Source organism: Cibotium barometz, chromosome 15 (genome assembly GCF_041138505.1).
Source record: "Cibotium barometz isolate CiBa-2024 chromosome 15, ASM4113850v1, whole genome shotgun sequence".
Lineage (NCBI taxonomy): Eukaryota > Viridiplantae > Streptophyta > Polypodiopsida > Cyatheales > Cibotiaceae > Cibotium > Cibotium barometz.
Window position 1 is genome coordinate 46,311,821 of NC_141060.1, and position 23,891 is coordinate 46,335,711.

Sequence of the window (23,891 nt, forward strand, 5' to 3'; positions counted from 1 at the left end):
AGTCAAAGCTAGTTCACTAGTGGTTTACATAAAATTTGCAAACCATATCCAATGCACATTGTTATCGTGTGTAAATTTTATTTTCTCAAATTTAAAAAATCTGTAAGATTTAAGCATTTTGGCTCAAAAATCTATAAATAAAAAATTCAAGGGTCCAAGTTTTGTGATTTGTTGACAAAAATGTTTTCTAGAAACACTCAGCTATGGCTGCTTTTTGATGGGTGGCACTGCCCTTAAAAAAAAAATCTGATGAGTGAGAATTTACAAAAGGTTTTTTCACGAAAAAGGGGGAAAAAAAAACACTAAAGAACAGCACATGGACTCATCTCCAACCCCTGTATCACGGGGCTAGGGGACATCCAGTGGTGGGAAAACAATCCACGTCAGAAAAGGTCTGTGGCAACAAAGAGAAAGTGCGCTCATCCATAGGGGCTGGTGAGTCAGCGCCACGTGGACAGACTGAGGAGGGATGTGTGTGAGAGAGAGAGAGAGTGAGTAGCTTCGTGTGTCGGACAGGAACGAGAACTCTCCCCGTAATGCTGACCTCCCCTCAGCCATGCCTGCCCCATGGCCAGTCCTCTCATCAGCGACCTTTCGAGCAGCACCACCATCGCTTCAAGGTAAATATCTGTGTGTGGCGCGCCCGTGCGCGCGTGAGCGTGCACACACTCTCTCTCTCTCACAAACACACAGACATGCACGCACTTCCATTCCTCCAACATCAGTAGGGTTTTTTACCTCACGCAGAGTGAGGGTTTTATATCTGCTAATGCTTATCTCCCCATTTCTCTTTGCCTTCCAGGATGCCTCTCTGCTTCATTCCGGAAGGACTGCGAATGCCTCGGCCTCAAATCTTAAAGGTTTTCTTCCCGGCCCACCCCCCACCCCCACCCCCACTCCCCCGCTCCCCCCCCTCCCGTACGTGTCTTCCCCACCAGATACCGCGAGGGAACATAAAGCACGGTATACTTCCAATCTTATGAAGGTATGCATAAAGCACCTTAGGAAATCTTAGCTCAGGGCTGATATAGCCTCGTGGATGTATCATTCACCATGACAAAGAAGGATCGAGAATAATATATGTGGCCGATAACATGGAAAATGTAGAGTTGGTGATCCCACGTGGAGCCGACTCTATACACCATATGGAGGCATCAGTATTGCTGGTTGATGATTGGCAATTGCACATGGAGCCAGCTGCCATATCCATCTAGTTGGACCAGTATAAGAGGTTGATGATGTCCACAGTATAGGGTTGGCCACAACACATTGAGCCAATTCTATGTACCATTTACTTACAAGGATGATGGATGTAGAGGTGCGAGTTGAATCAGTGTACATGGCTGATGATGTCCGAAATGTAGTTTTGGTGACTGGAGTCAATGTGCCATTGAACCATGATCATAAAGGATCTAGAAGTGGAGCTGGATCAGCATATGATGGATTCAACATATGATGGATTCAACATATGATGTATTATATGACCTGCCCCCTTGTAAGAGGTGTGGCATCTGCGATGATTTGAATCTGCACACTATCTTGAGTGGAGGCTAATGCAAACCATCAGCGCAATTGAGGTTTGTGACAACACATTGAGCCAATTCTATGTACCATTCACTTACGTGAATGATGGATGTAGAGGTGAGAGTTGAATCAGTGTACATGGCTGATGATGTCCGAAATGTAGTTTTGGTGACTGGAGGCAATGTGCCATTGAGCAATGATGAGGAAGGATCTAGAAGGAGCTGGATCAGGTCATGAGGCTTGTGATGTCCAAAACGTAGGGTTGGCAACTGCACATGGAACTGTAGGCAACACACTTTGAAATTATATGACTTACCTCATTTCAATAGACACCTCTAGAAGAAGTACATGCGGTTGATGATGTCCAAAGCTAGTGTTAGTGATCACACATGCCACCAACCCACGATGTACTATTTGACCTGCCCCCTAGTAAGAGGTGTGATATCTGCAATAATTGGAATCGGCACACTCTCGAGTGGAGGCTAATACAAACCATCAGGACAATTGAGGTTGTTGACAACACATTGAGCCAATTCTATGTACCATTCACGTATGAGAATGATGGATGTAGAGGTAGAGTTGAATCATTGTACATGGCTGATGATGTCTGAAATGTAGTTTTGTGGTGACTGGAGTCAATTTGCCATTGAACCATGATGACGAAGGATCTAGAAGTGGAGCTGGATCCGCTCATGAGGCCTGTGATGTCCAAAAACGTAGCACATGGAACTGCAGGCAACACACTTTGAAATTATATGACTTGCCTCATATCAATAGATACCTCTAGAAGAAGTACATGCGGTTGATGCTGTCCAAAGCTTAGTGTTAGTGACCACACATGCCACCTGGGTTCAACACATGATGTACTATTTGACCTGCACCCTATGTCACATGCGGAAGCTCTGGTGGCCATAATCTGTACATAACACTCCTTTGGGAGCTTGATGCAAAAGATACTGGAGAACTTTACGTGAGAGAAAACAACAGTTTCCTAAACTACTCAAAATCTTGTATTACTATAAATATATTTTTGTTTTTACAATCTTTGTGGAGCCTTGCTCCTTCTTGAAAAGGTTGCTAGACCTTCTACTTGACTCCTAGACTTACTACGACCCTCACCCCCAAGAGAGGGCTTGGATGCCTTACAAATGCCCCTTTACATAGGGCCTCCTAGACCTGGTCGGCCTGCTGTAGAGGCCTGTCGGCAGCTGGAAACCCCACGACTGCACAAATAATGCATTTTTTAAATGTCTGCTGATGTGGTGCTCTTGCTGACGTGGCACCTACGCAGCCTCTGCCGACAGCCCTTCTTCTTCCTTGCTCCTGCTGACTGCCTTGGTCTCCTTCTTGCCTGACGCTGAGCCAAAACCTGTCCACTGCTAGCCGGAAGCATGTCCACGTGGCATGCACGTGACACCCTAATAAGAGGTGTGGTATTCGCAATGATTTGCACTCTCTTGAGTGGAGGTTAATGCAAACCATTAAGGCCAATTGAGGTTGTGAGAATCTGGCAAACTTTTTTTTGTTTCATTTTTGGCATCAAAGTTGCCAGAGAAACAAGCATACTGCATGTTTTGGGGAAGGCTTGCTTTAATGCCTCTTGAGAAACCTGTTTATTACATATTTCTTTGTGTAATGCATGTTTTTCCCTTTTTTGAACAGGCAAACACCATTCTGGAAGGGCAAGAGGATATGCAGGACCTTATCAGGCTGTTCCCTTAACATCTTCGCCTTGGCAGGGCATTGTGGCCAAGCATTTGAAGAATATACAGTTGAAAAGACTGGTTCATTGCAAAGTCTCAGGGTCTTTGCCTAGACTAGCATCTGATGATGGCCACCAGGACTTAGGAAATGACAGGGGACGGCAGACGATAAGGGTTGAAGCAGCTCGGGGGGATGCTTCGACCATCTCTGTAGATGTTTGGTCAGAGGAGAAGAATGCTGGAAAACTCTTATCGATCGGAAGTGAGCAGTATCGCGTTTCGGAAAATGGTACTGCTATATCAGATAACAGCAGATTTTCACATAATGACAGAAACTTGGTTGAAGCAAACGGCAGCAAGGAGGATCTTGGAAACGAAGCTGTGAGGAAGTCTTTGGTATTTGAAGCAGAAAAAAGGCTTCAAGAAACTCCAGCTACTTCAGGTCTAGCCGCAGAAGAGCTCAATGGTCCCCCATTGAGCTCATCCACAGGTGCTGAAACGAGTTTTATAGACACAACACAAGCCAGTGAACTATCACTCAAAAACTCAACAAAAGGTTCTCAAGTGGTCAAGCATCATGTAGGACTCTTAGAGCACACGGCAAGTACCCAGGTTTCAGCAAGTAGCAAAACTCCGGCAATGAATCAAACAATGGGATTCTGGCAGATTCTGAAGAATGACATGAACTTTACAATGGACGCTTTGAAGTGGATCAAAGAAGATGCTTTGTCTAGCCTTGCTGAGAATGTGGAGAAAGTAATGACAACGAGACTGTGGGAAGACCCTTCTGCTGCTCAAGCTCTTGAAACTCAGCCTTCTCGACTATACTACCCAGGTTTTTGCTACTTTTGATATCGCCTCATGCAATGCCAACCCATTTAATGAAGGTGTTGTAAAGTTCACCTGAAAACATTTTTCTTATGTAATCTAGGCCCATTCTTTACATTTATGTCCTCGTGTTATTGTGTGTGTGCCAATTCCAAGCATGCTGTACATTGGTGCATCCCTACAAGTGAGGTTCTCTTAAATTTTAATGATCAATCATTCCTGCGCCAAATGGTGTTCTTTAGGCTCCATAAAGCCCTATGTTCTTGCAATTTTCCGTGGATGTGTGCTCAAATTCTAGGCCACAAAAATGCTTCAAGGATACAGTGGAGGAAAGAAGCACAGTGGCAAATGTTACCGAGGTATGATGTGACGACTGATTTGTTTACATTGATGATCTGGTATAATTGCCTTGCAGAAGAGAGTGTTATTGCTTAAGGAGGAATGCTTGCTTCAACTAGGAACTTCCAGTTGAATGATTTGGCAGAGGGGGTTAAGACTTGTGAAGTCAAGTAATAGGATGATGTATAATGTGCTTTGATATAAGCTGACAATCTACTGTTCAACCAGCAACCCCTTTGAAGCAAAGGATGGAAGGTCTTCTTGCCCAATATCAAGATATTATGTTGAAGGATGATCTCCTACCCCAGCTCCAACCAGTTGTTGTGAGGATCATCGTATTGAGTTGGTCCTTGGGACATAACTGCCCAGTAAGTTCCCCAATCGCCTTTCTAAGGCATTGGCGGGTGAGCTAGAGTAGCAGCTTTCCGGTGACTCTGAATTGGATTTATCCGGTCCTCATCCTCGCCCTTTGTTGCACCTATTTTATTTGTGCAAAAGAAAGATAAGTAAGCATGATTATGCATGGACTATAGGGCACTCGATAATCTCACAATTAAAAACAAGGTGAGCGACTCAATGGTGCTAAGTTCTTTTCAAAGATAGATCTCAAAAGTGGCTATCGTTAGGTTCGAATCTTTACAATTGACATTCCAAAAACGGCCTTTAGGATTGATTGCGGCACTACGTGTTTGTGGTGATGCCATTCGGACGCACCAATGCACAGGTGACGTTTAACAAGATGATGTCTCGGGTCTTTGTGGAGCTCGTAAGAAAGCGTGTTTTCATCTCTGTTGATGATATACTCATCGTTTTTGCCACTGCAGAGTAGCATGAGTGGGATGTTGAAACTTGAAAAGGTCTTGCAATTATTGCGGGATAGTGAGCTCTTTATCAATGCAAAGAAGAGCGAATTTGGAGTAGTGGAAATCCGCTATCTTGGATATGTCATTAGTGCAGACGGGATTAGCGTTGATCCTGAAAAGGTGAGGGTAGTTCTCGAATGGGACATTCCCAAAAATGCTATGGAGATCCGCTCTTTTGTAGGTCTTTGTCAAGTATATAATTCCCACATGGACAGATTTTCATACCTTGCAAACAACTTTTCCAGACTTGCTCAAGGGTGTGAAGACGCGTTGTCAAAAGGTGTCTGTTATGGGCAAAGCACTGGAGGCATTCCATGCAATGAAGAAAGTTTCCTCCGAGTCTCCGGTTCTCAATTTGCTTCTTGGGATGATCCTTTTGAGGTGATTACCGATGCCAACAATGTCACATGCACAAGGTAGTGCCATGGCTAATCCTAGATCTAATCCCAACATTTAGCCCTAATCTAGGCAATAGTATTAGGTACATACATGCATCATCATCAAGTTAGCATCTTGTCGGCAAGAGATTTCAGCATATATTTGTCAGTTGGTAGCATCAGCCAGGGTCGGGTAGCATTTATCAATATTTATGGTGAAGAGTTTGGCATTTTATGTCACACATTTCATGTTAGAGGACACAGAAGTTGGCCGACAACCCTTGGAACTGGCTGACCGGCATCCATGCGTCATACATAAGGAAATAGTGCATTAGCTCATAAATCATCTTTCTCTCTTTTGGAGATTGGTCATAAGTAGTCAGTAGCCCTTTTGGGAAGGCCTATGGCCAAGCATAAATGTAACCTTTTTCCAATATAATGTACTCAACAGCAATCGCATTTGAGCATTCTTGAGGACCCATACCAGAGTAGAGCATGTCTAGGTTCTTCCGAGGAAAGTATTTGCATCAATGCTAGGGTTTGCATGTAAATCAACAAATTAGGGTTTGCGTTTTAGGGTTTGCAAACAAAATTAGGGTTTGTGTTTTTGCATTAAATCAGCCTTTTTGCATCCCTTTTTTGCTCATTGTTAGCAAAGTATAGTGCTTTAAAGTCTAGATTTCGTATGTAGAAGCCTAGATTTAGGGTTTTGTATGTTTGTAGGGAAGAAAGGTTTCCAAAAAAACTGCATCATGGTCAACCATCCCCCTGGAAGATGGTACATTCATGTACCATCCCCATTTGGTGGTACTCCATTTGCATCCACAAACAAATCTTGCATCACATCAATTTGGTCATCAGAATTATTTGAATCCCAGTTGACTGGCCACAACCTTTGGAAGTAGGATTTAAGCCTCCAACCATTGGCTTTCCTTTTGTGCAAAGTACCATCTAAGTCTTTCAAGTGATAATAACTTGAAGGGAACACAGTGTGAACCCTGAATGGACCTTCCCACTTCTGTTGAAACTTTACATCATGTCTATTATCCAACTTGTTATTATATCTGAGCACCAATGTTCTTTGTTTAATACCCTTATCTCTTGAGAACTGTTCATCAAATTTCTCTTTCCTCTGTTGCTGCAAGGCCTTTGCTTGACTCATGGCATCTTGCCTCTTCAACTGCAAGTCAACCAAGTTAAGCATCCTGTTTACTATCTCTTCTCCAGGTATAGCACTAATCTTCTTGAGGTACCACAAACTAGATACATCCAATTCTATAGGGTGTGAAGCCTCCTACCCATATACTAAGTGAAATGGAGTAAACCTTGTAATCTGCTTGTAAGTACACCTATAGGCCCAAAGTGCTCCATCCAAAGCTTTATCCCAATGCTTGGGATTACCCTCAACAAGCTTAGTGATACGTTTGCAAACAATACCATTGACTTTCTCTACTAGCCCATTGCTATGAGGGTAATAAGGAGTCACATGCCTATGTTTGATATTAAGGTTTTTTAATCCCTCATCCAGCTCTTCCCCAACAAATCCCAAACCATTATCAGATATAATTTCCAAAGGAGCACCAAACCTGCAGCAAATATAAGTGTAGATAAATCTGTGGACATCCTTGCATGTGATCCTGGTAGTGGACTGTAATATGCAGCGGAAGTCTTTGTATTGGATGATCCTGTCACACAAATGCTCACACCGTCTTCTGTATCCTGAGTTTTGTGAGTTTAGCAATCCACTTTAATACTTCAAACTTTAAAGAGATGAGAGAGAGATATATGAGAACTGTACACCAGATTGGGTCCCGAATTACCCACTGAAGGCCCCCTATCCCGATATCGAGATAGTATTTGCTTTATTACTTTAGAGAGAATGACTGTGGACTGTAGATAAGCCAAACGCAAGATCTCAGAGGATTGGAAGTCTGGCTGAACTGTACACGGCTGTAGAAACACCTCAATGAACTGATCTCGAGCCTATGCACTCTTCCCAAGGGCATGAGGAAGGGCTGCACACCTGAGGCTGAGAAAGGACTGCGGTGGAATGTTCTAAGCTATGTAAATATGCTGAAATGCTTATGAATGATATGCTACCTTCACCAGATGACTATAGCATGTATGGATGATGCATAGAAGGCAGGGTACTGCTGTAGAACTGATGCTGGACTGAAAACGCAGGCTGGTCTGGACTGAACTGCAGCCGGCTCTGATCTGTGCAGAAACGCAGGTATGTATGCTGTTTTGGGGCCTGAAAAGGGGCTGAATGCAGGCGCCTATGGACTGTATGCTGCGCCTAGGTCTGCAAGGGCCTGAATGAACTGCTGAACTGCTGTATAAGCTTGCTGATGTGCTGCGTTAAATTGGAGGGGACTGATTGAAGCAAAACGCAAGCTCCAGAAGGGCTGGGATTAGTCTAGGCTTAAGGCGGGAAATGCTCTTAATGCCGAGGATGAAGGCGCCTAGCTTCTGAAGACTGAATGAATGTCTAAGCCCTATGCAAGCCTATTTATACGAACTAGGGGTTGGTCAAGTTGGCTGGTCATAATTTAATAAACTTTATGTTTATAAATGACATTAAATGCTAAATAAATACCATAAAATATTGAAAAAATACCAGATAAATCCTAGTAAATTTCCTAAGGCTTCTGAGATGTTCTAAATGATGCACAAGCATATGAATGCATATTATGCAAGATGCAAAGTGCTTTCTGATGCAAACCCTAAGGCTTCTACTGACTCTACATGCATGAATGATTCTCTCCAAGTGGGTTAAGGGACTTGACTGACTGATTGACCCACTAAGGCTGAGGAATGACCTACGTAGCTCGTGCTTGACTTATCTTGGACTGAGGATGTACAATGGGGTCACGACGTACAACAAATATCATCCTACTGGGTTCTAATAATGTACAAATGTTGCACTGCTGATGATGAGCCATCTTGTCACCATGCATTGAGTGCAAAGTGCATGTGACATTCCCTTCTACTTAGCTTGGCGGCAGGTTCATGGCTTCCAAGTAGTCCGCCAACAACTTGGAGTACTCTTGGAAGAACTCCACGTCTAGCCATACGGTTTCGTGGGTACCTCGATCTCAGAATTTCGTATAGAACTAACGTATCCATCGACCGGAACCATACTTCCATCAATGAAGAAGGATCTGCTCGGGCTCAATAACTTCTGCTTCGTCTACCATGTCTGGTTGCTGTTCATCTGAAACATCAAACACTTCTGGACCAACATATGGTTTTAGCCAAGAAACATGGAAAACATCATGCATTGTCCAACTGGTAGGCAATTTTAACTTCATGGAGACATCACTTAACTTCTTAACTATTGGAAAAGGGCCAAAACTACGGAATGAAAGCTTGGGACAATGTTTGCTCACTTGTTTCAATCTTTGTTTCATGATATGCAGATAGACCCAATCCCCTTCCTTGAAGTGGACATCTCGTCTAGTCCTTGAAGTGGACATCTCGTCTAGACTTATTTGCCTGTCTGCTAGATGCTTCCTGAGCTTTGGTCAAGCGGTCCTTGATTGACTCAATGATATCGGAAAATGCTTCCGTGGTTTTATTAGCCTCTAAAGATGGGAGACACCATTCCCGTCAAAAGAGAAGAAAAACGGCGACCAAAGGTTGCTTCATATGGAGTCCGTCCGACATTGGATGAATGAGTGTCGTTCAAGATAGCTTAGCAATTTAAAATAACCTTTATCTAATTTTCACTAATTTTTAGGAATTTTTAAAATTTTTTAATTTACCCCGAACGTATAAGAATACGAACAGTCAAAAAATTTTGGAATCCCAATGGTCTTCCCGGAATATAAAAAGCCAACAGTTCGAAAAAATGAAAAGACAAAAAAAATCAGAATGTGAAAGGTCAAAAGTTTCCAGAATCCGAAAGGTCAAAAGATTTTCCGGAATTCGGAAAGCCAAAACGTTTTGTGGGAACGCGGAAAGCCAAGAATTTCAAGAAAATAATTTTCAGAAATATCCACAGATTTTTTTTCCAAATTTCGTATTTTCTCCTCTCTTTTTTTTCAGCTTTTTTTTAAGCTGCTTTTTGAAAAAAACTCTTTTTTTTTTAAATATTTTAAAGCTTAAAAAAATAAACCTTTTTAAACTAAGGTTTTAAAAAACCTTACAAAAACTAATTTTGGGGAGAGAGGTGGCGATTTTCGCCCGCCTGCAGTGACCCCCTCTCCCTGCGTGTGCTAAAAACCAGAGGGAGAGAGGGCTCCCTCTCTCCTCTCCTTCTTCTCCATTCCATTCTCTTGCCACCTTCTCCTTCTCTGTAATCAGAGAGGAGGACTAACCATTTAATTAACTTTTGATTAATCTTTTGATTAATCATAATTAAAAGTTAAGTATGATTAAAAATTAATCAACTTGTGCCTATTAAGAGGCGTTCACATGCGAGAGAGAATAAAAGAAGACAAAATCAGAATTGAGAGACGAAGAGAGTCCCACGCACACGAGAGAGCATTCCATGCATCAACATGCTGCCTCCTACTGCATTCCAGTAGAAAATCGACAGAAATTTGATAGCATAACTGCGGAAAAAACCGCAAAAATGTATAAAAAATACATTTTTAATCATAAAAATGCTCTAATTTTTTTTGAAAAATTAGAAAAAATTTCTAAAAATTATAGAAATTCAAGAAATTGATTCTACCAAAAATATCCTAAATAAAATGTGCGGTATTTTGGTAAAACTTTCATAAATGCTTATTTTTAAACCACAAAAAATAGGAAAAAATAGCATTAAACTCACGGCATTCCTCCGCAACGTCGATTCGTCCATTGAATAGAAGAAACACGCGTTCCAACCGCCATATCGACGGTCCACGTGATAATCATCAAAACAAATCAACAAAATAACATTTTTATTTAGTAAATATTAAAATTTACTTTTAAACAAAAATACTAAAAATTAGAATAAAAAGAAAAAATAAGAACAATTAACTAGAGATTGCTCAGATACCACTGTTAAAATCCTAAGATCTCTCTAAATAATTGTTATGCATAAACATGTATAAATGAGGCATAAACTCATCCACCCGACTACCCCCGAGCCCAAGGGATACACACATGAATTATAATGAAATACATTATACCTTTACGTTGATGTCCCATACCATCAAGAGGTATAACTCCAATCCAGTAGCATGTAGCTATAGTGTGAAATCGTAGGTGAGTAGATATAATACTTTATATAAGAATTATTCAGTATATGACAAAAAGCTTTTGGGTGTGATCAGAGCGCTCAAACATTGGAAGCCTTTTCTTTATGGATAGGCTTTCACAGTGAAAACAGACCACCAAGCACTTAAGTGGCTTCAGACTATGCCAAGTGCCCAATGGAGTGATTGACAGGCCAGGTGGAGTCAAATCTTCCAACAGTTTGGAGGTATGATTGACTACATCCCTAGTCCGCATAACCCAGTAGTAGCAGATGCTCTCAGTCGAAAGTCCAGCATCCAGGTTTTCCAAGAATCTACCATTCTTGAAATCACGGGGAAGGACTTGGATAGTATGAAAGACCAATATGTCGACTCCCCTGAGTTTGGTACTCATCAGTACAGTTTGGTCCTCAATTCTGAGCCTAGTCACTATTCAGTACAGAACGATTGGTTGTTCTACAAGAACCGTCTTTGCGTTACTCGGGAAAAGCGTTCTGCTCTTCTCCACGATGCCCATGACTCCTTAGTTGGAGGACATCGGGGTATCAACAGTACCCTCGAGAAATTAGAACGGTCCTTTTATTGGCCAAAGATGAGGCGTGATGTCTATGCACATGTACAAGCCTGCAAGATTTATCAAAAAGTCAAGGTTCCCCATACAAAGAAGGCAGGTTTACTTCAACCTTTGCCTATCCCCGACGGACCTTTCATCGACAAATCTATGGACTTTGTAGGACCTCTACCAGCATCCATCGGATGCCGTAACACTCAGTGTTTTACCATTGTGGATCGCTTTAGTAAATTCTGCATGCTCATCCCATGCAAGCATACGGCCACAACCGAGGACGTAGCCCGTCTGTTTCTCAAGCATTGGTATCCAATTTGTGGTTTGCCTAGCACCATAACATCAGATAGAGATTCCAAGTTTACCTCGTATTTCTGGAAGGCATTATTTGAAAACTTCGGAACTAAGTTGCAGTTGTCTAGTGCATTCCATCCCCAGACAGATGGCCAGACAGAAATTTATAACCAGTTGGCCTTTGATGTTCTCAAGTCATATTGTCATGACCAGCAGTCCAAATGGGAACATTATCTTCCATTGGTTCAAGCTATCTTGAACGACACTCATTCATCCAGTGTCGGACGGACTCCATATGAAGCAGCCTTTGGTCGCCGTTTTTCTTCTCTTTTGACGAGAATGGTGTCTCCATCTTTAGAGGCTCATAAAACCACGGAAGCATTTTCCGAGATCATTGAGTCAGTCAAGGACCTGCATATAGCAGACAGGCAAATAAGTCTAGATGAGATGTCCACTTCAAGGAAGGGGATTGGGTCTATTTGCGTATCATGAAACAGAGATTGAAACAAGTGGGCCAACGTTGTCCCAAGCTTTCATTCCGTAGTTTTGGCCCTTTTCCAATAGTTAAGAAGTTAAGTGATGTCTCCATGAAGTTAAAGTTGCCTACCAGTTGGACAATGCATGATGTTTTCCATGTTTCTTGGCTAAAACCATATGTTGGTCCAGAAGTGTTTGATGTTTCAGATGAACAGCAGCTAGATGTGGTAGATGAAGCAGAAGTTATTGAGCCTGAGCAGATCCTTCTTCATCGATGGAAGCATGGTTCCGGTCGACGGATACGTCAGTTCTATACGAAATTCCGAGATCGAGGCACCCACGAAGCTGTATGGCTCGACGAGGAGTTCCCCCCCCCCCCCCCCCGAGAAAAGATCCTTTCATTAGTTATATAAAAACGCCCGTAGGGCTACAAAAGATCCTCTCCTGCTCTCAAGAAAAACAGAGCAGAGAACAAAGCAAGGTAGCCAGGGAGACTCTCCCTAGGTGCTGAAAATACAAGAATCAGTACAAAGAACTGAGGGGCTTTATCATACAATAGGAGGGGGGAAAAGCCAAACAGGTGGCCTGTAGTGCCAGCGGGGGGACCCTGCGTGTAGGGTATAGAAGGGGCCGTTGCGCCAGGTGGTGTGGTTAGTGGTTGATTTGGATTATACAGGGGATATTCCATTGTTGCATTGTGACAGTCAGAGTGCCATCCCGTTGGCAAAGAACCCTGTCTTTCATGCAAAGACGAAGCATGTGGATGTGAAATATCACTTCATCAGAGAGGTGATAGCATGTTGCGAAACCACTTCCATACGACAATCTAACGCCTATGGGAAAGGCGAAGGATTACAAGGAAGGGGGAGCTGCAGTGAAGTTTGATACATTCAGTGGGGCCAAAGATAAATTGAAAGCACTTACCTTTTTACAGCAGTTTGATGCTGCTTTTTCTGGTGGGAATTACACAGAGTCCTCTAAGGTGAGGAAAGTTGCCACTTTTCTCAAGGGCAATGCTTTGCAGTGGTGGTCTACTCTTCTTTTGCAGGGCATAGCACCCACTACATGGGTCCAATTAAAACAGGTTTTCTCTTCCGTATGGCTCACATCTACATTTGAGGTGGATGTTATGACTGCATGGCACAAATTGGATGCTTCAAAGTGTGATAATTTGGAGGATTATAACAAGAAGTTTTGGGAAGCTTTACTCCCAGTGACTTCTTATCGTGTAGTGCCATTGTCTGAGCAGGTAGAGAAGTATTGTTGTGGGCTGCCCAAAGAGGTACGAGATTATTGTATCAAGACAAGAGTAACGAATATGTCACAGATGATTGAAAATGCTATGACAGCTAATGCGTTACTCACTGGTGGTTCATTTGCGTTCAAAGGCAGTAAGAACTTGAGCAAGAAAGCTGAAAAATCTGGGCATGCTTCTCGTGATGCTAAAGGGTCTTCAGAGACAAAGTATAAGAAGTTGCCAATGCCCAAGAGAACTTCTGAGGAAAGACAGGCTTTGAGAGATGCTCATAAGTGTTTTTACTGTACTGAAGAGGGACATATGTCATTCAATTGTCCCAAAAGAAAGTCCCAAAAGGACTCTGACAATAAAGGAGAGCCCAAGTCAAAGAAACCAAAACCTTGTGCAAGCTTAGTTCTTGATCTTGTGGGGGAACAGCTAGGTGGTGAAGCTACAGAGTTGTGCAGGGCATGGGACAAAGTGAGAGATCAGAATGCTTGGATCTTCTGTGACACAGGTGCTAGAGCCAACTTCATTTCACCAGATTTGGCTGGCCGATTGGGGATTCGCGCAGAGGAGATGGGGCCGTTACATGAGGCTAATATGGCTTGTCCAGGGTATGCAGAACCCGTTACTCCTATTATTGGGAAGCTTCGGCTTCATTTACAGGGTTATGTGGACAGCGAAGAGTTCTTTATCATGCCACTTGATGGTTGTGATGTTTTGTTGGGGATGCCATGGTGCCACAGAGTACATGCGGTGGTGGATACTTACAATAGGAAAATCACTCTGACTCATAGAGGGAAAGAACATGTATTGGATGTAAAACTCAAAGGGGAATCTGTTCCTATTGTATCTGCTTCGGCCATTTTTATAGTAATGAAAAAGCATCTTTCCGCGTACTTGATTTATGTAAAGGATGCACAGGATGATGAGTCTAAGTCTAATTTGTCTATGTTAGATAAGGACAGGACTGATTTCTTATGTAGACTGTTTTTCCGAGTCATTGCCAGGAGAACTTCCTCCTGAGAGGCCAGAAGATCATGCCATTGATCTGATTCCTGGTAGTACTCCACCGAATAGACCGCCGTACTGTGTTAGTGCAGCCCAACAGGAAGAGATTATGAGTCAGGTGCAGGAGCTTCTAAATAAAGGGTTGATACAACCTAGCTCATCACCCTTTTGCTCACCTGTGCTCTTAGTGCAGAAGAAGGATGGTTCTTGGCGCATGTGTATTGATTACAGGGCGCTCAACAAGAACACCATCAAGAATCGATTCCCCATACCAAGGATCGATGACATCTTGGACCGCTTATAGGGCTCCACAGTCTTTAGTCGTATCGACTTGAAAAGCGGGTATCATCAGATACGCATTAGACCCGAGGATGTGCATAAGTCAGCATTCCGAACCACGTTTGGATTGTATGAGTTCTTGGTTATGCCCTTTGGTTTGACAAATGCGCCTGCCACATTTAACAGAATGATGGACAGGATTTTCAGGCCTCATAGAGAGTTTGTGGGCACATTCTTTGATGATATGATTGTGCATTCACAAACTGAGGAAGAGCATAGAAGGCATTTGGCCATTGTGTTTGCAGAACTCAGAAACCATAGGTTGGTTGTTAATGGCAAGAAGAGTGAATTCTTTTTGCAAGAGATACATTTCTTGGGCCATATTGTGTCTGCGCATGGAGTCCGTATGGATCCAGCAAAGGTGGAAGCAATACTTAATTGGCCAGCTTTGAGGACCGTGCATGATGTACGCAGTTTTCTAGGATTGTGTTCCAATTAAAGGCGGTACATACGGCACTTTGCTGAAATTGCTTCACCTCTTCATGCCTTGACAAAGAAGGCAACTCCGTTTAGATGGGCTGATCGGGAAATTACAGCATTCAAAAAGCTCAAAGAAAAGCTTACTTCGGACCCAGTATTGGTGTTACCGGACCTCCGAAAGGCTTTTGTTGTCTAGTGTGATGCATGTGGAAGTAGCATTGGTGCGGTTCTCATGCAAGAGGGACATGTTATAGCCTATGAGAGTAGAATATTGCAAGATGCCGAGAAGCATTTACAGGTTTATGAGAAAGAGATGTTGGCTGTAATTCACGCTCTTTCTACATGGAAACACTACTTGCTTGGGGTTGATTTCACTGTGCAGACAGATCATCAGACCTTGCGATATTTCCTCACGCAGACTAAACTTTCAGAGAAGCATATGCGTTGGGCAAACTTTTTGTCAATGTTTCACTTCCAGATTGTGCATGTGGAAGGCAAAAAGAATGTAGTGGCAGATGCTTTGTCACGCAAGCCACAGGTCTCTGCAGTTTCACTTGCTTATCATCATGAGCTTGATGAAATGAAAGAGCAGTATGCCCATGATGAGGACTTTGAAAGGTTGTATGATCAGATGTCTGAGGGTCAGCGGCATGAGCACTATACTCTCAGAGATGGGTTTTTATTAATGCATGGCAGACTGTGTGTTACCAGGCCATTGCGACTCAAGGTTATGATTGAAAGTCATGCTCCACCGTATGCAGGTCATAGAGGTATTGACGCCACGGTCAAAGCAGTGGAGACTTTCTTTTATTGGCCAACCTTGAGAAGAGATGTTGATGCCTTTGTGAGGCAATGCATCGTATGTCAGAAGGTAAAGTTTGACCGTCAGAAGACACCAGGGTTATTACAGCCTTTACCTATTCCAGATAGACCTTGGGAGAGCATTGCCATGGATTTTATATTTGATCTTCCACGGACACAAACAGGAAATGATGGCATCTGGACTATCATATGTAGGTTCAGTAAGCAGGCTCATTTCATCCCCGTGCTTAAGACGATCAAAGTGGATCATATGGTGAAGTACATCTTCAAGTATCATGGCTTGCCTACGTCTATCATTAGTGACCGTGATCCACGGATGACGAGTTTGTTCTGGAGAGGGTTGTTTGACAACATGGGCACAACTCTCAAATTTTCATCGTCATTTCATCCACAGACAGATGGTCAGTCAGAAGAGGCTAACTCGACAGTATTGGATCTTCTCAAGTGTTATGTGTCAGAGCATAAGCAACAATGGGAAAAGTATCTTCCTTTGGTGGAGTTTGCATATAACAACACTGTACATAGCTCGACAGGCAAGGCGCCTTTTGAGATTGTGGAAGGAGGGTTGAAGGTACCACCCATTTTGCATACAAAGGATAAGATCTTTGAGGCTGATCAGTATGTGGAAAGTTTGGATGAAGCTTATCGGAGAGTTAAGTTGGCACTCCAGAAAACTCAGCAGAAGCAAAAGAAAGCCGCAGACCGTCACAGACGTGATTTACAGTTTGCATTGGGTGATTGGGTTCTTTTACGCTTTGAAAAGGCTAGACTCAAGAAGATGAAGGGTAAAGAGCGCTTATTCCCTAAATTGAGCATGCGTTATTATGGGCCTTTTCAGGTATTGGAAAAGATTGGGGAGGTAGCCTATCGTTTGAAGCTACCAGATCACTGGAGGATTCACAATGCTTTTCACGTGAGTCTTCTTAGACCATTCCGTGGGGATGTGCCTGAGGATGTATCAGATGAGGCTCAGCCGGAAGTTGAGGAACTTGATGAGGTTCCGATTCCAGAGCAGATACTGGCACTAAAGAAAGGAAGGTATGAGGTAAAATTTCCTGTCGCTATCTTGTGAAGTTCAAGAACTATTCACCGATGGATGCGAAGTGGATGGAGGAAGGTGACTTAACAGATTCACCTCAGGTTTTGCAGCTTTATCTCGATGCCTTTGAGTTAGAGCCGACTTGTCACGATTGTGACGTGTTTATGTATCAGATTCTCTCTTCATTGCTGATTACTGTTTTGCAGATGCAAAGAGTAACCAGCCAAAGGGAACCCCTACCCTCGACTGGTTGCGACTCTTCGTCAAAGGATGTACCTCTTCATCGAATAGCCACATCTCTTCGACGAATGGTTGTATCCCTTAATGAATGGTTGTCTCTACATCGACTAGACACATCCCTTAGCCTAAAAGTTGTACCCTTTCGTCTAAGGTCATGTCCTTTCGTCAAAGGACATGCCTCTTCAAATGTGTCTCTTCATCTCCTATATAAGAGACCTATTGTACTCAGTTTAATAACAACAAGTCAATTCAATCTTGTCTCAAGTGTTCTCCTGAAGGTTCTTGTTCTAAGTTAATTACTTAAGTAGTAATTAGTACTCAATATGCAGGATTAACAACATAATCCTCACAGTGGTATCAGAGCAAATTTTTTCCTACCCGTGGGTTGTGAAGCCCTCACCCTCTCCGCGGTACTCCCTCATCCACCTCTCCTCTCGGTGTTGTATGGAAGAAGCAGAGCGATGGTGGACTTGGTGTGAATCCTTGCTCAAAGTAATGTAAACAAGAACACAAGGTCTCACACCCATACACACGCATTGTGTGTATAGCAGAGAGGGACCCCTGCTGTATTTCCGGACTACCCTCCCTCCCTCCCTGCTAACTGGTGGTGATAAGCGTTCACAAATGGTGCCCTTCGCTGCTGAATATGGAGCCCCCCCCCTCTTCGCCTCGTTCGCTGCCAGCTGTCGGCCCGGAGCCCTCACCGCCGATGAGCACCTTCTCTTCGCTTAGTCGCTGCCGGTGCCCTTCAACGCGGCGCGGCCTTCTCTGGCTACCTTTTCGTCACACTTGATCCATGGTGAGCCAAAGCCTCCTCAAGCTCCTGACAAGCAACTTCTCGGCGTACAACACCCACGAGACAGGTTTCTTGTTCTCAGCACAGTTCGGTAGAGACCACCAGACATGAAATACCTTCGTTCGAGCCTCTGCATGCTCGTCGCAAACATTCTCAGCATTACAACAGTTATGAGAAAGATCCATCTTTGAATCACTATCAGCAGAAGCCAAAGCAGCAATATGAAGCTTTCAGAAGATCTCCCCTTGAAGAGTCATCAATCTCTTCGAAGTGGGCTCACATAGTGGCACATATTTCCGACCCTAGTCGAGTACTCGGTCGTGAATGCCGCAACGCTGGACAAGTTCCCCCTTGCGAGCCATGCCATGCTCCTCCTACTATGGAAGCCTTAATACCCGCTGATAAAGCTGAAGATTCAAGAGGTTCTGGTTCATGTGTGGCATCCCAAATGCACACAACTTCTTTGGCTGTGGTCCAGGCAAAAACAAAAGCCTCGTCACCGCCCTTTCAGAATGAAGTCTTTGTCTCTTACACAATAACCGATGCAGTTGCAATGGTGAATGAAGATTCTTCAAGTCTGAAGACTCCAGTTCTTACCTTGAATGGTACAAAGAATAATTCTCATACAGACTCTTGCAGTATGACTTCCGTCACTGCACATGACTCTTTGGACAATACTTGTCCTAGTCTCGATGCACTATCTTTGCAGATGGAAGAGCCTTTAAACAATACCTCTTCTTCATCTACGACAACCCTTGAAGACATCCGTGTTCCAGACAAGCCAATGGAATCCCTTTCAGATTTCCAAATGATGGTCACTAACCAAATGCAAAGTTTGGTGACACAGTCCTTGATATTGGAGATTCAAGACAGTTTGCTTATGGTTTCTCTAAAGGCAAATGAAGATTCAGTCTTTTCTTGGACAAAGCTCGAAGTTACCAATGATGTTAACAAAAGTTCTACTCAAGTTACAGATATGATTCTCATGCTTTTGGTAAAGATGAGACAAGTTGCAGATGCACTTAATATTCAGTTTGATATATGCAAGATTGTTATGGTCAACAATAATGCCATGACATGGGATCTAGCAGCTAGAGCTTTGGATGCAGAAGCAATACAATCATTTCCCTTCTTCCAGAGTCTCAACAACTACCCTTGGGTTTTATTTTAAATGGGAGGGAATGTCACGATTGTGACGTGTTTATGTATCAGATTCTCTCTTCATTGCTGATTACTGTTGCAGATGCAAAGAATAACCATCCAAAGGGAACCCCTACCCTCGATTGGTTGCGACTCTTCGTCAAAGGATGTACCTCTTCATCGAATAGCCACATCTCTTCGACGAATGGTTGTATCCCTTAATGAATGGTTGTGCCTCTACATCGACTAGACACATCCCTTAGCCTAAAAGTTGTACCCTTTCGTCTAAGGTCATGTCCTTTCGTCAAAGGACATGCCTCTTCAAATGTGTCTCTTCATCTCCTATATAAGAGACCTATTGTACTCAGTTTAATAACAACAAGTCAATTCAATCTTGTCTCAAGTGTTCTCCTGAAGGTTCTTGTTCTAAGTTAATTACTTAAGTAGTAATTAGTACACAATATGCAGGATTAACAACATAATCCTCACACGACTCTTGTTGTGGCTCATTCAGGTTCAGCAGAGCATGGGTCTGGAGCATTACCTGATGCTCAAGAGGGGGGTAGCACCTCCACTCCCTTGATACAGACAGGCTCAGATGACATCTAGAGGTCGCTTGGTGCAGTTTTTATCTCACCCGAAGGTACTGAGGCTGATAGTACATCTGTTTATGGGACTTCTATGATAAATGTGTACTAGTCACATGGGATTTTGTGGATATGTATGGTTCACAGTGCTATACAACTTGGACTATTACTATGCCATTGGTTTGCAGTGAATGTTGATACATGTGCATGGCTTAGAGAGATTGGGACGCTGATCTTGCCATATTGTATATATCACTTTGGATATTTTGCTGTATCACTAGAATGCAATCGAGGACGCTTGCCATTTTTCAAGAGGGGGGTATGTCATGGCCCTGTGAAAATGGAACAGCACAAGTGTGGGCATGGTGGTTGCTGAGTCAGAATATTGAATGATTCACATGGGGGGTGCCCGGACAGAGTTAAAGATGTGTGGACATCCCTAGGTGTGAAGGGAGGGAACTAGAACATTAGTATTTTAATGTTTTATTAAAGTTGCCCCTAGGCCTTAGTGGCCCCTAGGGACTTTAATAACTTTTAAAGTGGGGGGGGCCTAGGATTATTATGGGGAGGGGGCCACTCCACTTTTGGAGTGTGTGCTTCTCTCTCCTCTCTCTCTCTCTCTCTCTCTCTCTTCTTTTTGGGAAAAAGAATCGTGGAGCATAAGTGCCCTTGTGGGGGATGCGTGGAAAGCAAGAGGAGAAGAGCAAGTCGGTTGCAGATCTTTCTGGCTGCTGTGTTCTCTGAGCAAACCAGTCGTACAGCCCTGTACGGACAGGCTGCAGGTTTTCTCTCCTGGTACAGGCTGCGCATAGGAGTTGCTGCGAGTATCTCTGCTGGACAGGCTGCGCACAGGTTCTGGACAGGCTGTTGCATATTCTTTGCAGGTACAGCTGTACGGACAGGACAGAAACAGGCGCTGGACAGTACTGCTGCTGGCGGCGCTGGACAGAACTGGTATAGGCTGACTGCGCAGGTACAGGCGTGTACAGATACTGGTTGCCGGCGGCGTATGCAAGGACAGCTTCTGGCACGTGTTCCGAGGCAGTACAGACTGGTACAGTGCTGTTTTTCAGATCTGTACAATCAAGTACAGCATAGAGTTGGATGCAAGGAGGAGGGTATAGACAAGTACATACACACGTGTGAAGCAGGGTTGTGGAAACAAGTACCTGCAAGTACAGATTGGTACCGTTACTTCCTCCAGTGCAGATACACGGGCTGAATTTGGTAAGCTCCACATCTGTTCATCTATCTCTCTTTCTACTGCTTTATGTATGTTGCAGACATGGTTAGTTAGTACGAAAGGTACGATACGGTACGGTACGATAAAATACAGTACTAATTGGTATCTTAAAATTTTTTGAGGTACGGTACGATATTAGTACGTTTTTTTTAAAAATACTTCCTAAACTTAAAAATTGTAGACAAGAAGTTACAAAATAGTAGAACCATGAACATAATGTCATCATGCCATCAGAGTACAAAATTGCTACAAAAGGATAGGCCAAAAACTCATGGCATGGGCGACCGCCAACATGCGTACATACATGATACTACATACTACAATACATCATCGATGGGCTAGAAGGAGATAGATGCCCAATGCCTAGAGAGCTATAACATATCAAAAGTCTACATCATCACCAACATCTGCATGATCATCAACATGATCACTACTAGAGACTAGAGTGTCCATCAAGAGAGTTCTCTGAAGAGGACTCTTCGAAGGTGGACGAGACACTCTGGGGATCATTCTCGCTAAGTAGGTTGCCATCATCATCAAACAAGGGCTCTCTAGGCAGTGGGGTATCATCATGAGGGGGCAATGGAATATCATCATGAAGGCGGGGATTGGAGCTCGAGGATCCCCGCCTCACATATGTGCGAAGGCCACCCTTTGCCGATGTCGAAGGCGGAGGCCTATGAACTCCAACTGCTCGGCCCCGTCCATGCTGACTCCTGGTGCTGCGAGTATCTGCTGCCACAAGCTCACTATAGAGCTCCATGAAGATTGCCTCCTCCTCCTCATCAGGTTGTTGATTGACACTTGCAAAGTTTTCACTCGTCAACGTGAAAGTGTCAACATTGACCTACACATTAAGGCACAAAAGTTAGAGTCTGTACAGTGTACTCAAAACTTAAAAGTTATGAGTCATGACAAGTTAGAGTCTAGACTTGTAACTTACTTGCTTGGGACTACCCATACTAAGAATGCCCTGCATCATGCGCAAGTTAGTGCGGCAGTAGACCAACCGCTCCAATTGTCGTGTGATCAGTCGATTGCGTATCCTCGTGTGTATGAGAGAATAGGAACTCCAATTCCTCTCACATGCACCCGAAGAACAATCCTAGGCTAGGACCCTTAAGGCTATGGGTTGGAGATGCTCTAGTCCATACCCAAAATTGTCCCATCAAAAAAGGGGCTTCACAAGTGACTCCCTCCTCGAGCAAGTGGGAGACGAAAAGGAGGTTTGACCTCTTCGATCAACATAGCAGCCCAACTCCTCTAGAAAGGCATTGTGCTCATCAACTGGCACAGCTCGAAGCATATATGCATCCCGATCTTGTCGAAGCTCCCTATCGGTGCAAACTACTGGAGACTTGTAGGCTGGATGTACCAATGCTGCAAACCTGTGGATTGGTTTGTGCATCCACCTCCATCTCTTCTGTGCAATCTCCATGATTTGTGCTCGCTCCTCAGATGTAATGTCTGTGCAAGCCTCCAACTCCACAAGGGCAGCTCTAAAGAAGTGGACAAGAAGGCCCATGGTGGACCCCTCGCAATCTGTCATCCGCAAGAGCCTATAGAATGGAGTCATAGCAATGACAATTGCTCGGACTCTAGTCCAAAATCTCTTCTCTAGGCAAAAGCGTTGCATGGCTTTGGCCTCTTCAGTGACGTGCTCATCCCAATCGTTCCACATGGTGGAAACAACTGTCTGGCGAAGGGCGGGCCTCACATCGTATAGACGCTCCAAAACCAGCCACATGTAGGCAAAGCGGGTGGCCGATGGCTTCTTCAAGTCAAGCTTGCTATGCTCACGAAACATAGCGAGCACCTTCACCTTTAGCATGAAGAAGTTGACAATAGATGTAGCTTGTTGCACAATCCTCTTCACCCAGCCGAGCTTCGCCACATCCTCCATGAGTAAGTCAATGCAATGACTCGCACATGGAGTCCACACAATGGTGGGGAATTCCTCCTCAAGCAAGCGGCCCATGCATCGACAATTTGATGCATTGTCGGTGATGACTTGCACCACGTTTTGAGCCCCAACCTACATGGTAGATAAATCATACGAGTTGAGGGCTTTGCACAAATGACAAAATCAGCCACACTTAAGTAAAATAATGCTTACCTCTATGATCGCTTGCCTAATATGGCGGTAGATGAAACTCCCGGTAGTCTTTCTCCCCCTTCTCCCGGTGTCAACCGCACGCAAGAAGTATGTGCCAAGCGGGCAAGACACAAAGATGTTGATAATGCCACGCTTCCTTTGATCACTCCATCCATCTGTGAGAATAGAACATCCATACTTCGTCCATGCGGCTCGAATCGGGGCAAGGGCTCGATCAATTCTCTCCTTCTCTTCATCAATCTTCCTCGTGCGCATAGCCGTGTAAGAGAGCCCCGTCCACCCCTCACATGGGCCCACATTTGCAATCACCGTCACCATCTTCTTCCATTGCTCCTTTTGGAGTACATTGAAGGCAAGATTGCATTCAATAATGGTGCGAGCACTCTCTATCTCCGCAAGGCGTTGCCGCTCCTTAAGGAATGCAACCGAACCTCTCACACTACCCGTGACTTGGTGGAGAGAGGGTTGCACCCCTTCACGCTCCACCACCCTTTGCCTTTTGCCCCGTTCGGAGGCGGACCGTGCATCCGTGGAAGTGGCAGTGGAGGATACACCAATGAAAGAGCCGGTGGCCGCTTCATCATGTGCCGATGGTGGTGCCGGTGCGCGTGTTGATGATGCTCCTCTACTTGAATTTGAGCCGCCGCTCATCTTCCATGAAATGTCATCGGCAATGCTTTGCGGAATCTCCTTGCATGGGGCAACTTGTCCCCCAATCTTCGAAAGGTGCTGGAGAAGC

At 43.9% G+C, this 23,891-nt stretch overlaps 2 protein-coding genes across 2 annotated transcripts in view; one reads left to right on the forward strand and one right to left on the reverse strand.

The window, feature by feature from the left end:
- The first annotated feature begins 493 nt into the window (after positions 1 to 493).
- Positions 494 to 23,891, forward strand: part of ATATH8 (Protein kinase superfamily protein) — a 93,638-nt gene continuing 70,240 nt past the window's right edge. The window contains exons 1-3 of the mRNA XM_086809764.1: positions 494 to 620; positions 803 to 860; positions 3,187 to 4,062. Of these exons, the coding sequence (XP_086665890.1) occupies positions 537 to 620; positions 803 to 860; positions 3,187 to 4,062 (1,018 nt within the window). The 5' untranslated portion in view covers positions 494 to 536. The remainder of the gene's footprint in view (positions 621 to 802; positions 861 to 3,186; positions 4,063 to 23,891) is intronic.
- LOC147631369 (uncharacterized) lies at positions 21,432 to 22,048 on the reverse strand. The gene is made up of 2 exons (XM_086809765.1): positions 21,980 to 22,048; positions 21,432 to 21,883 (listed from the first exon to the last, which is right to left on the reverse strand). The coding sequence occupies exons 1-2, from the start codon at positions 22,016 to 22,018 to the stop codon at positions 21,470 to 21,472; spliced, it is 453 nt and encodes a 150-aa protein (XP_086665891.1). The 5' UTR covers positions 22,019 to 22,048; the 3' UTR covers positions 21,432 to 21,469.

What these genes read in the sequence shown, in the direction of transcription:
- LOC147631369 (XM_086809765.1), bottom strand. Translation starts at nt 22,018, where the DNA reads ATGATGCAGGGCATTCTTAGTATGGGTAGTCCCAAGCAA. An exon ending in GTATGGGTAGTCCCAAGCAA is followed by an intron (nt 21,884 to 21,979) that starts GTAAGTTACAAG and finishes CTTAATGTGTAG; the next exon opens with GTCAATGTTGACACTTTCAC.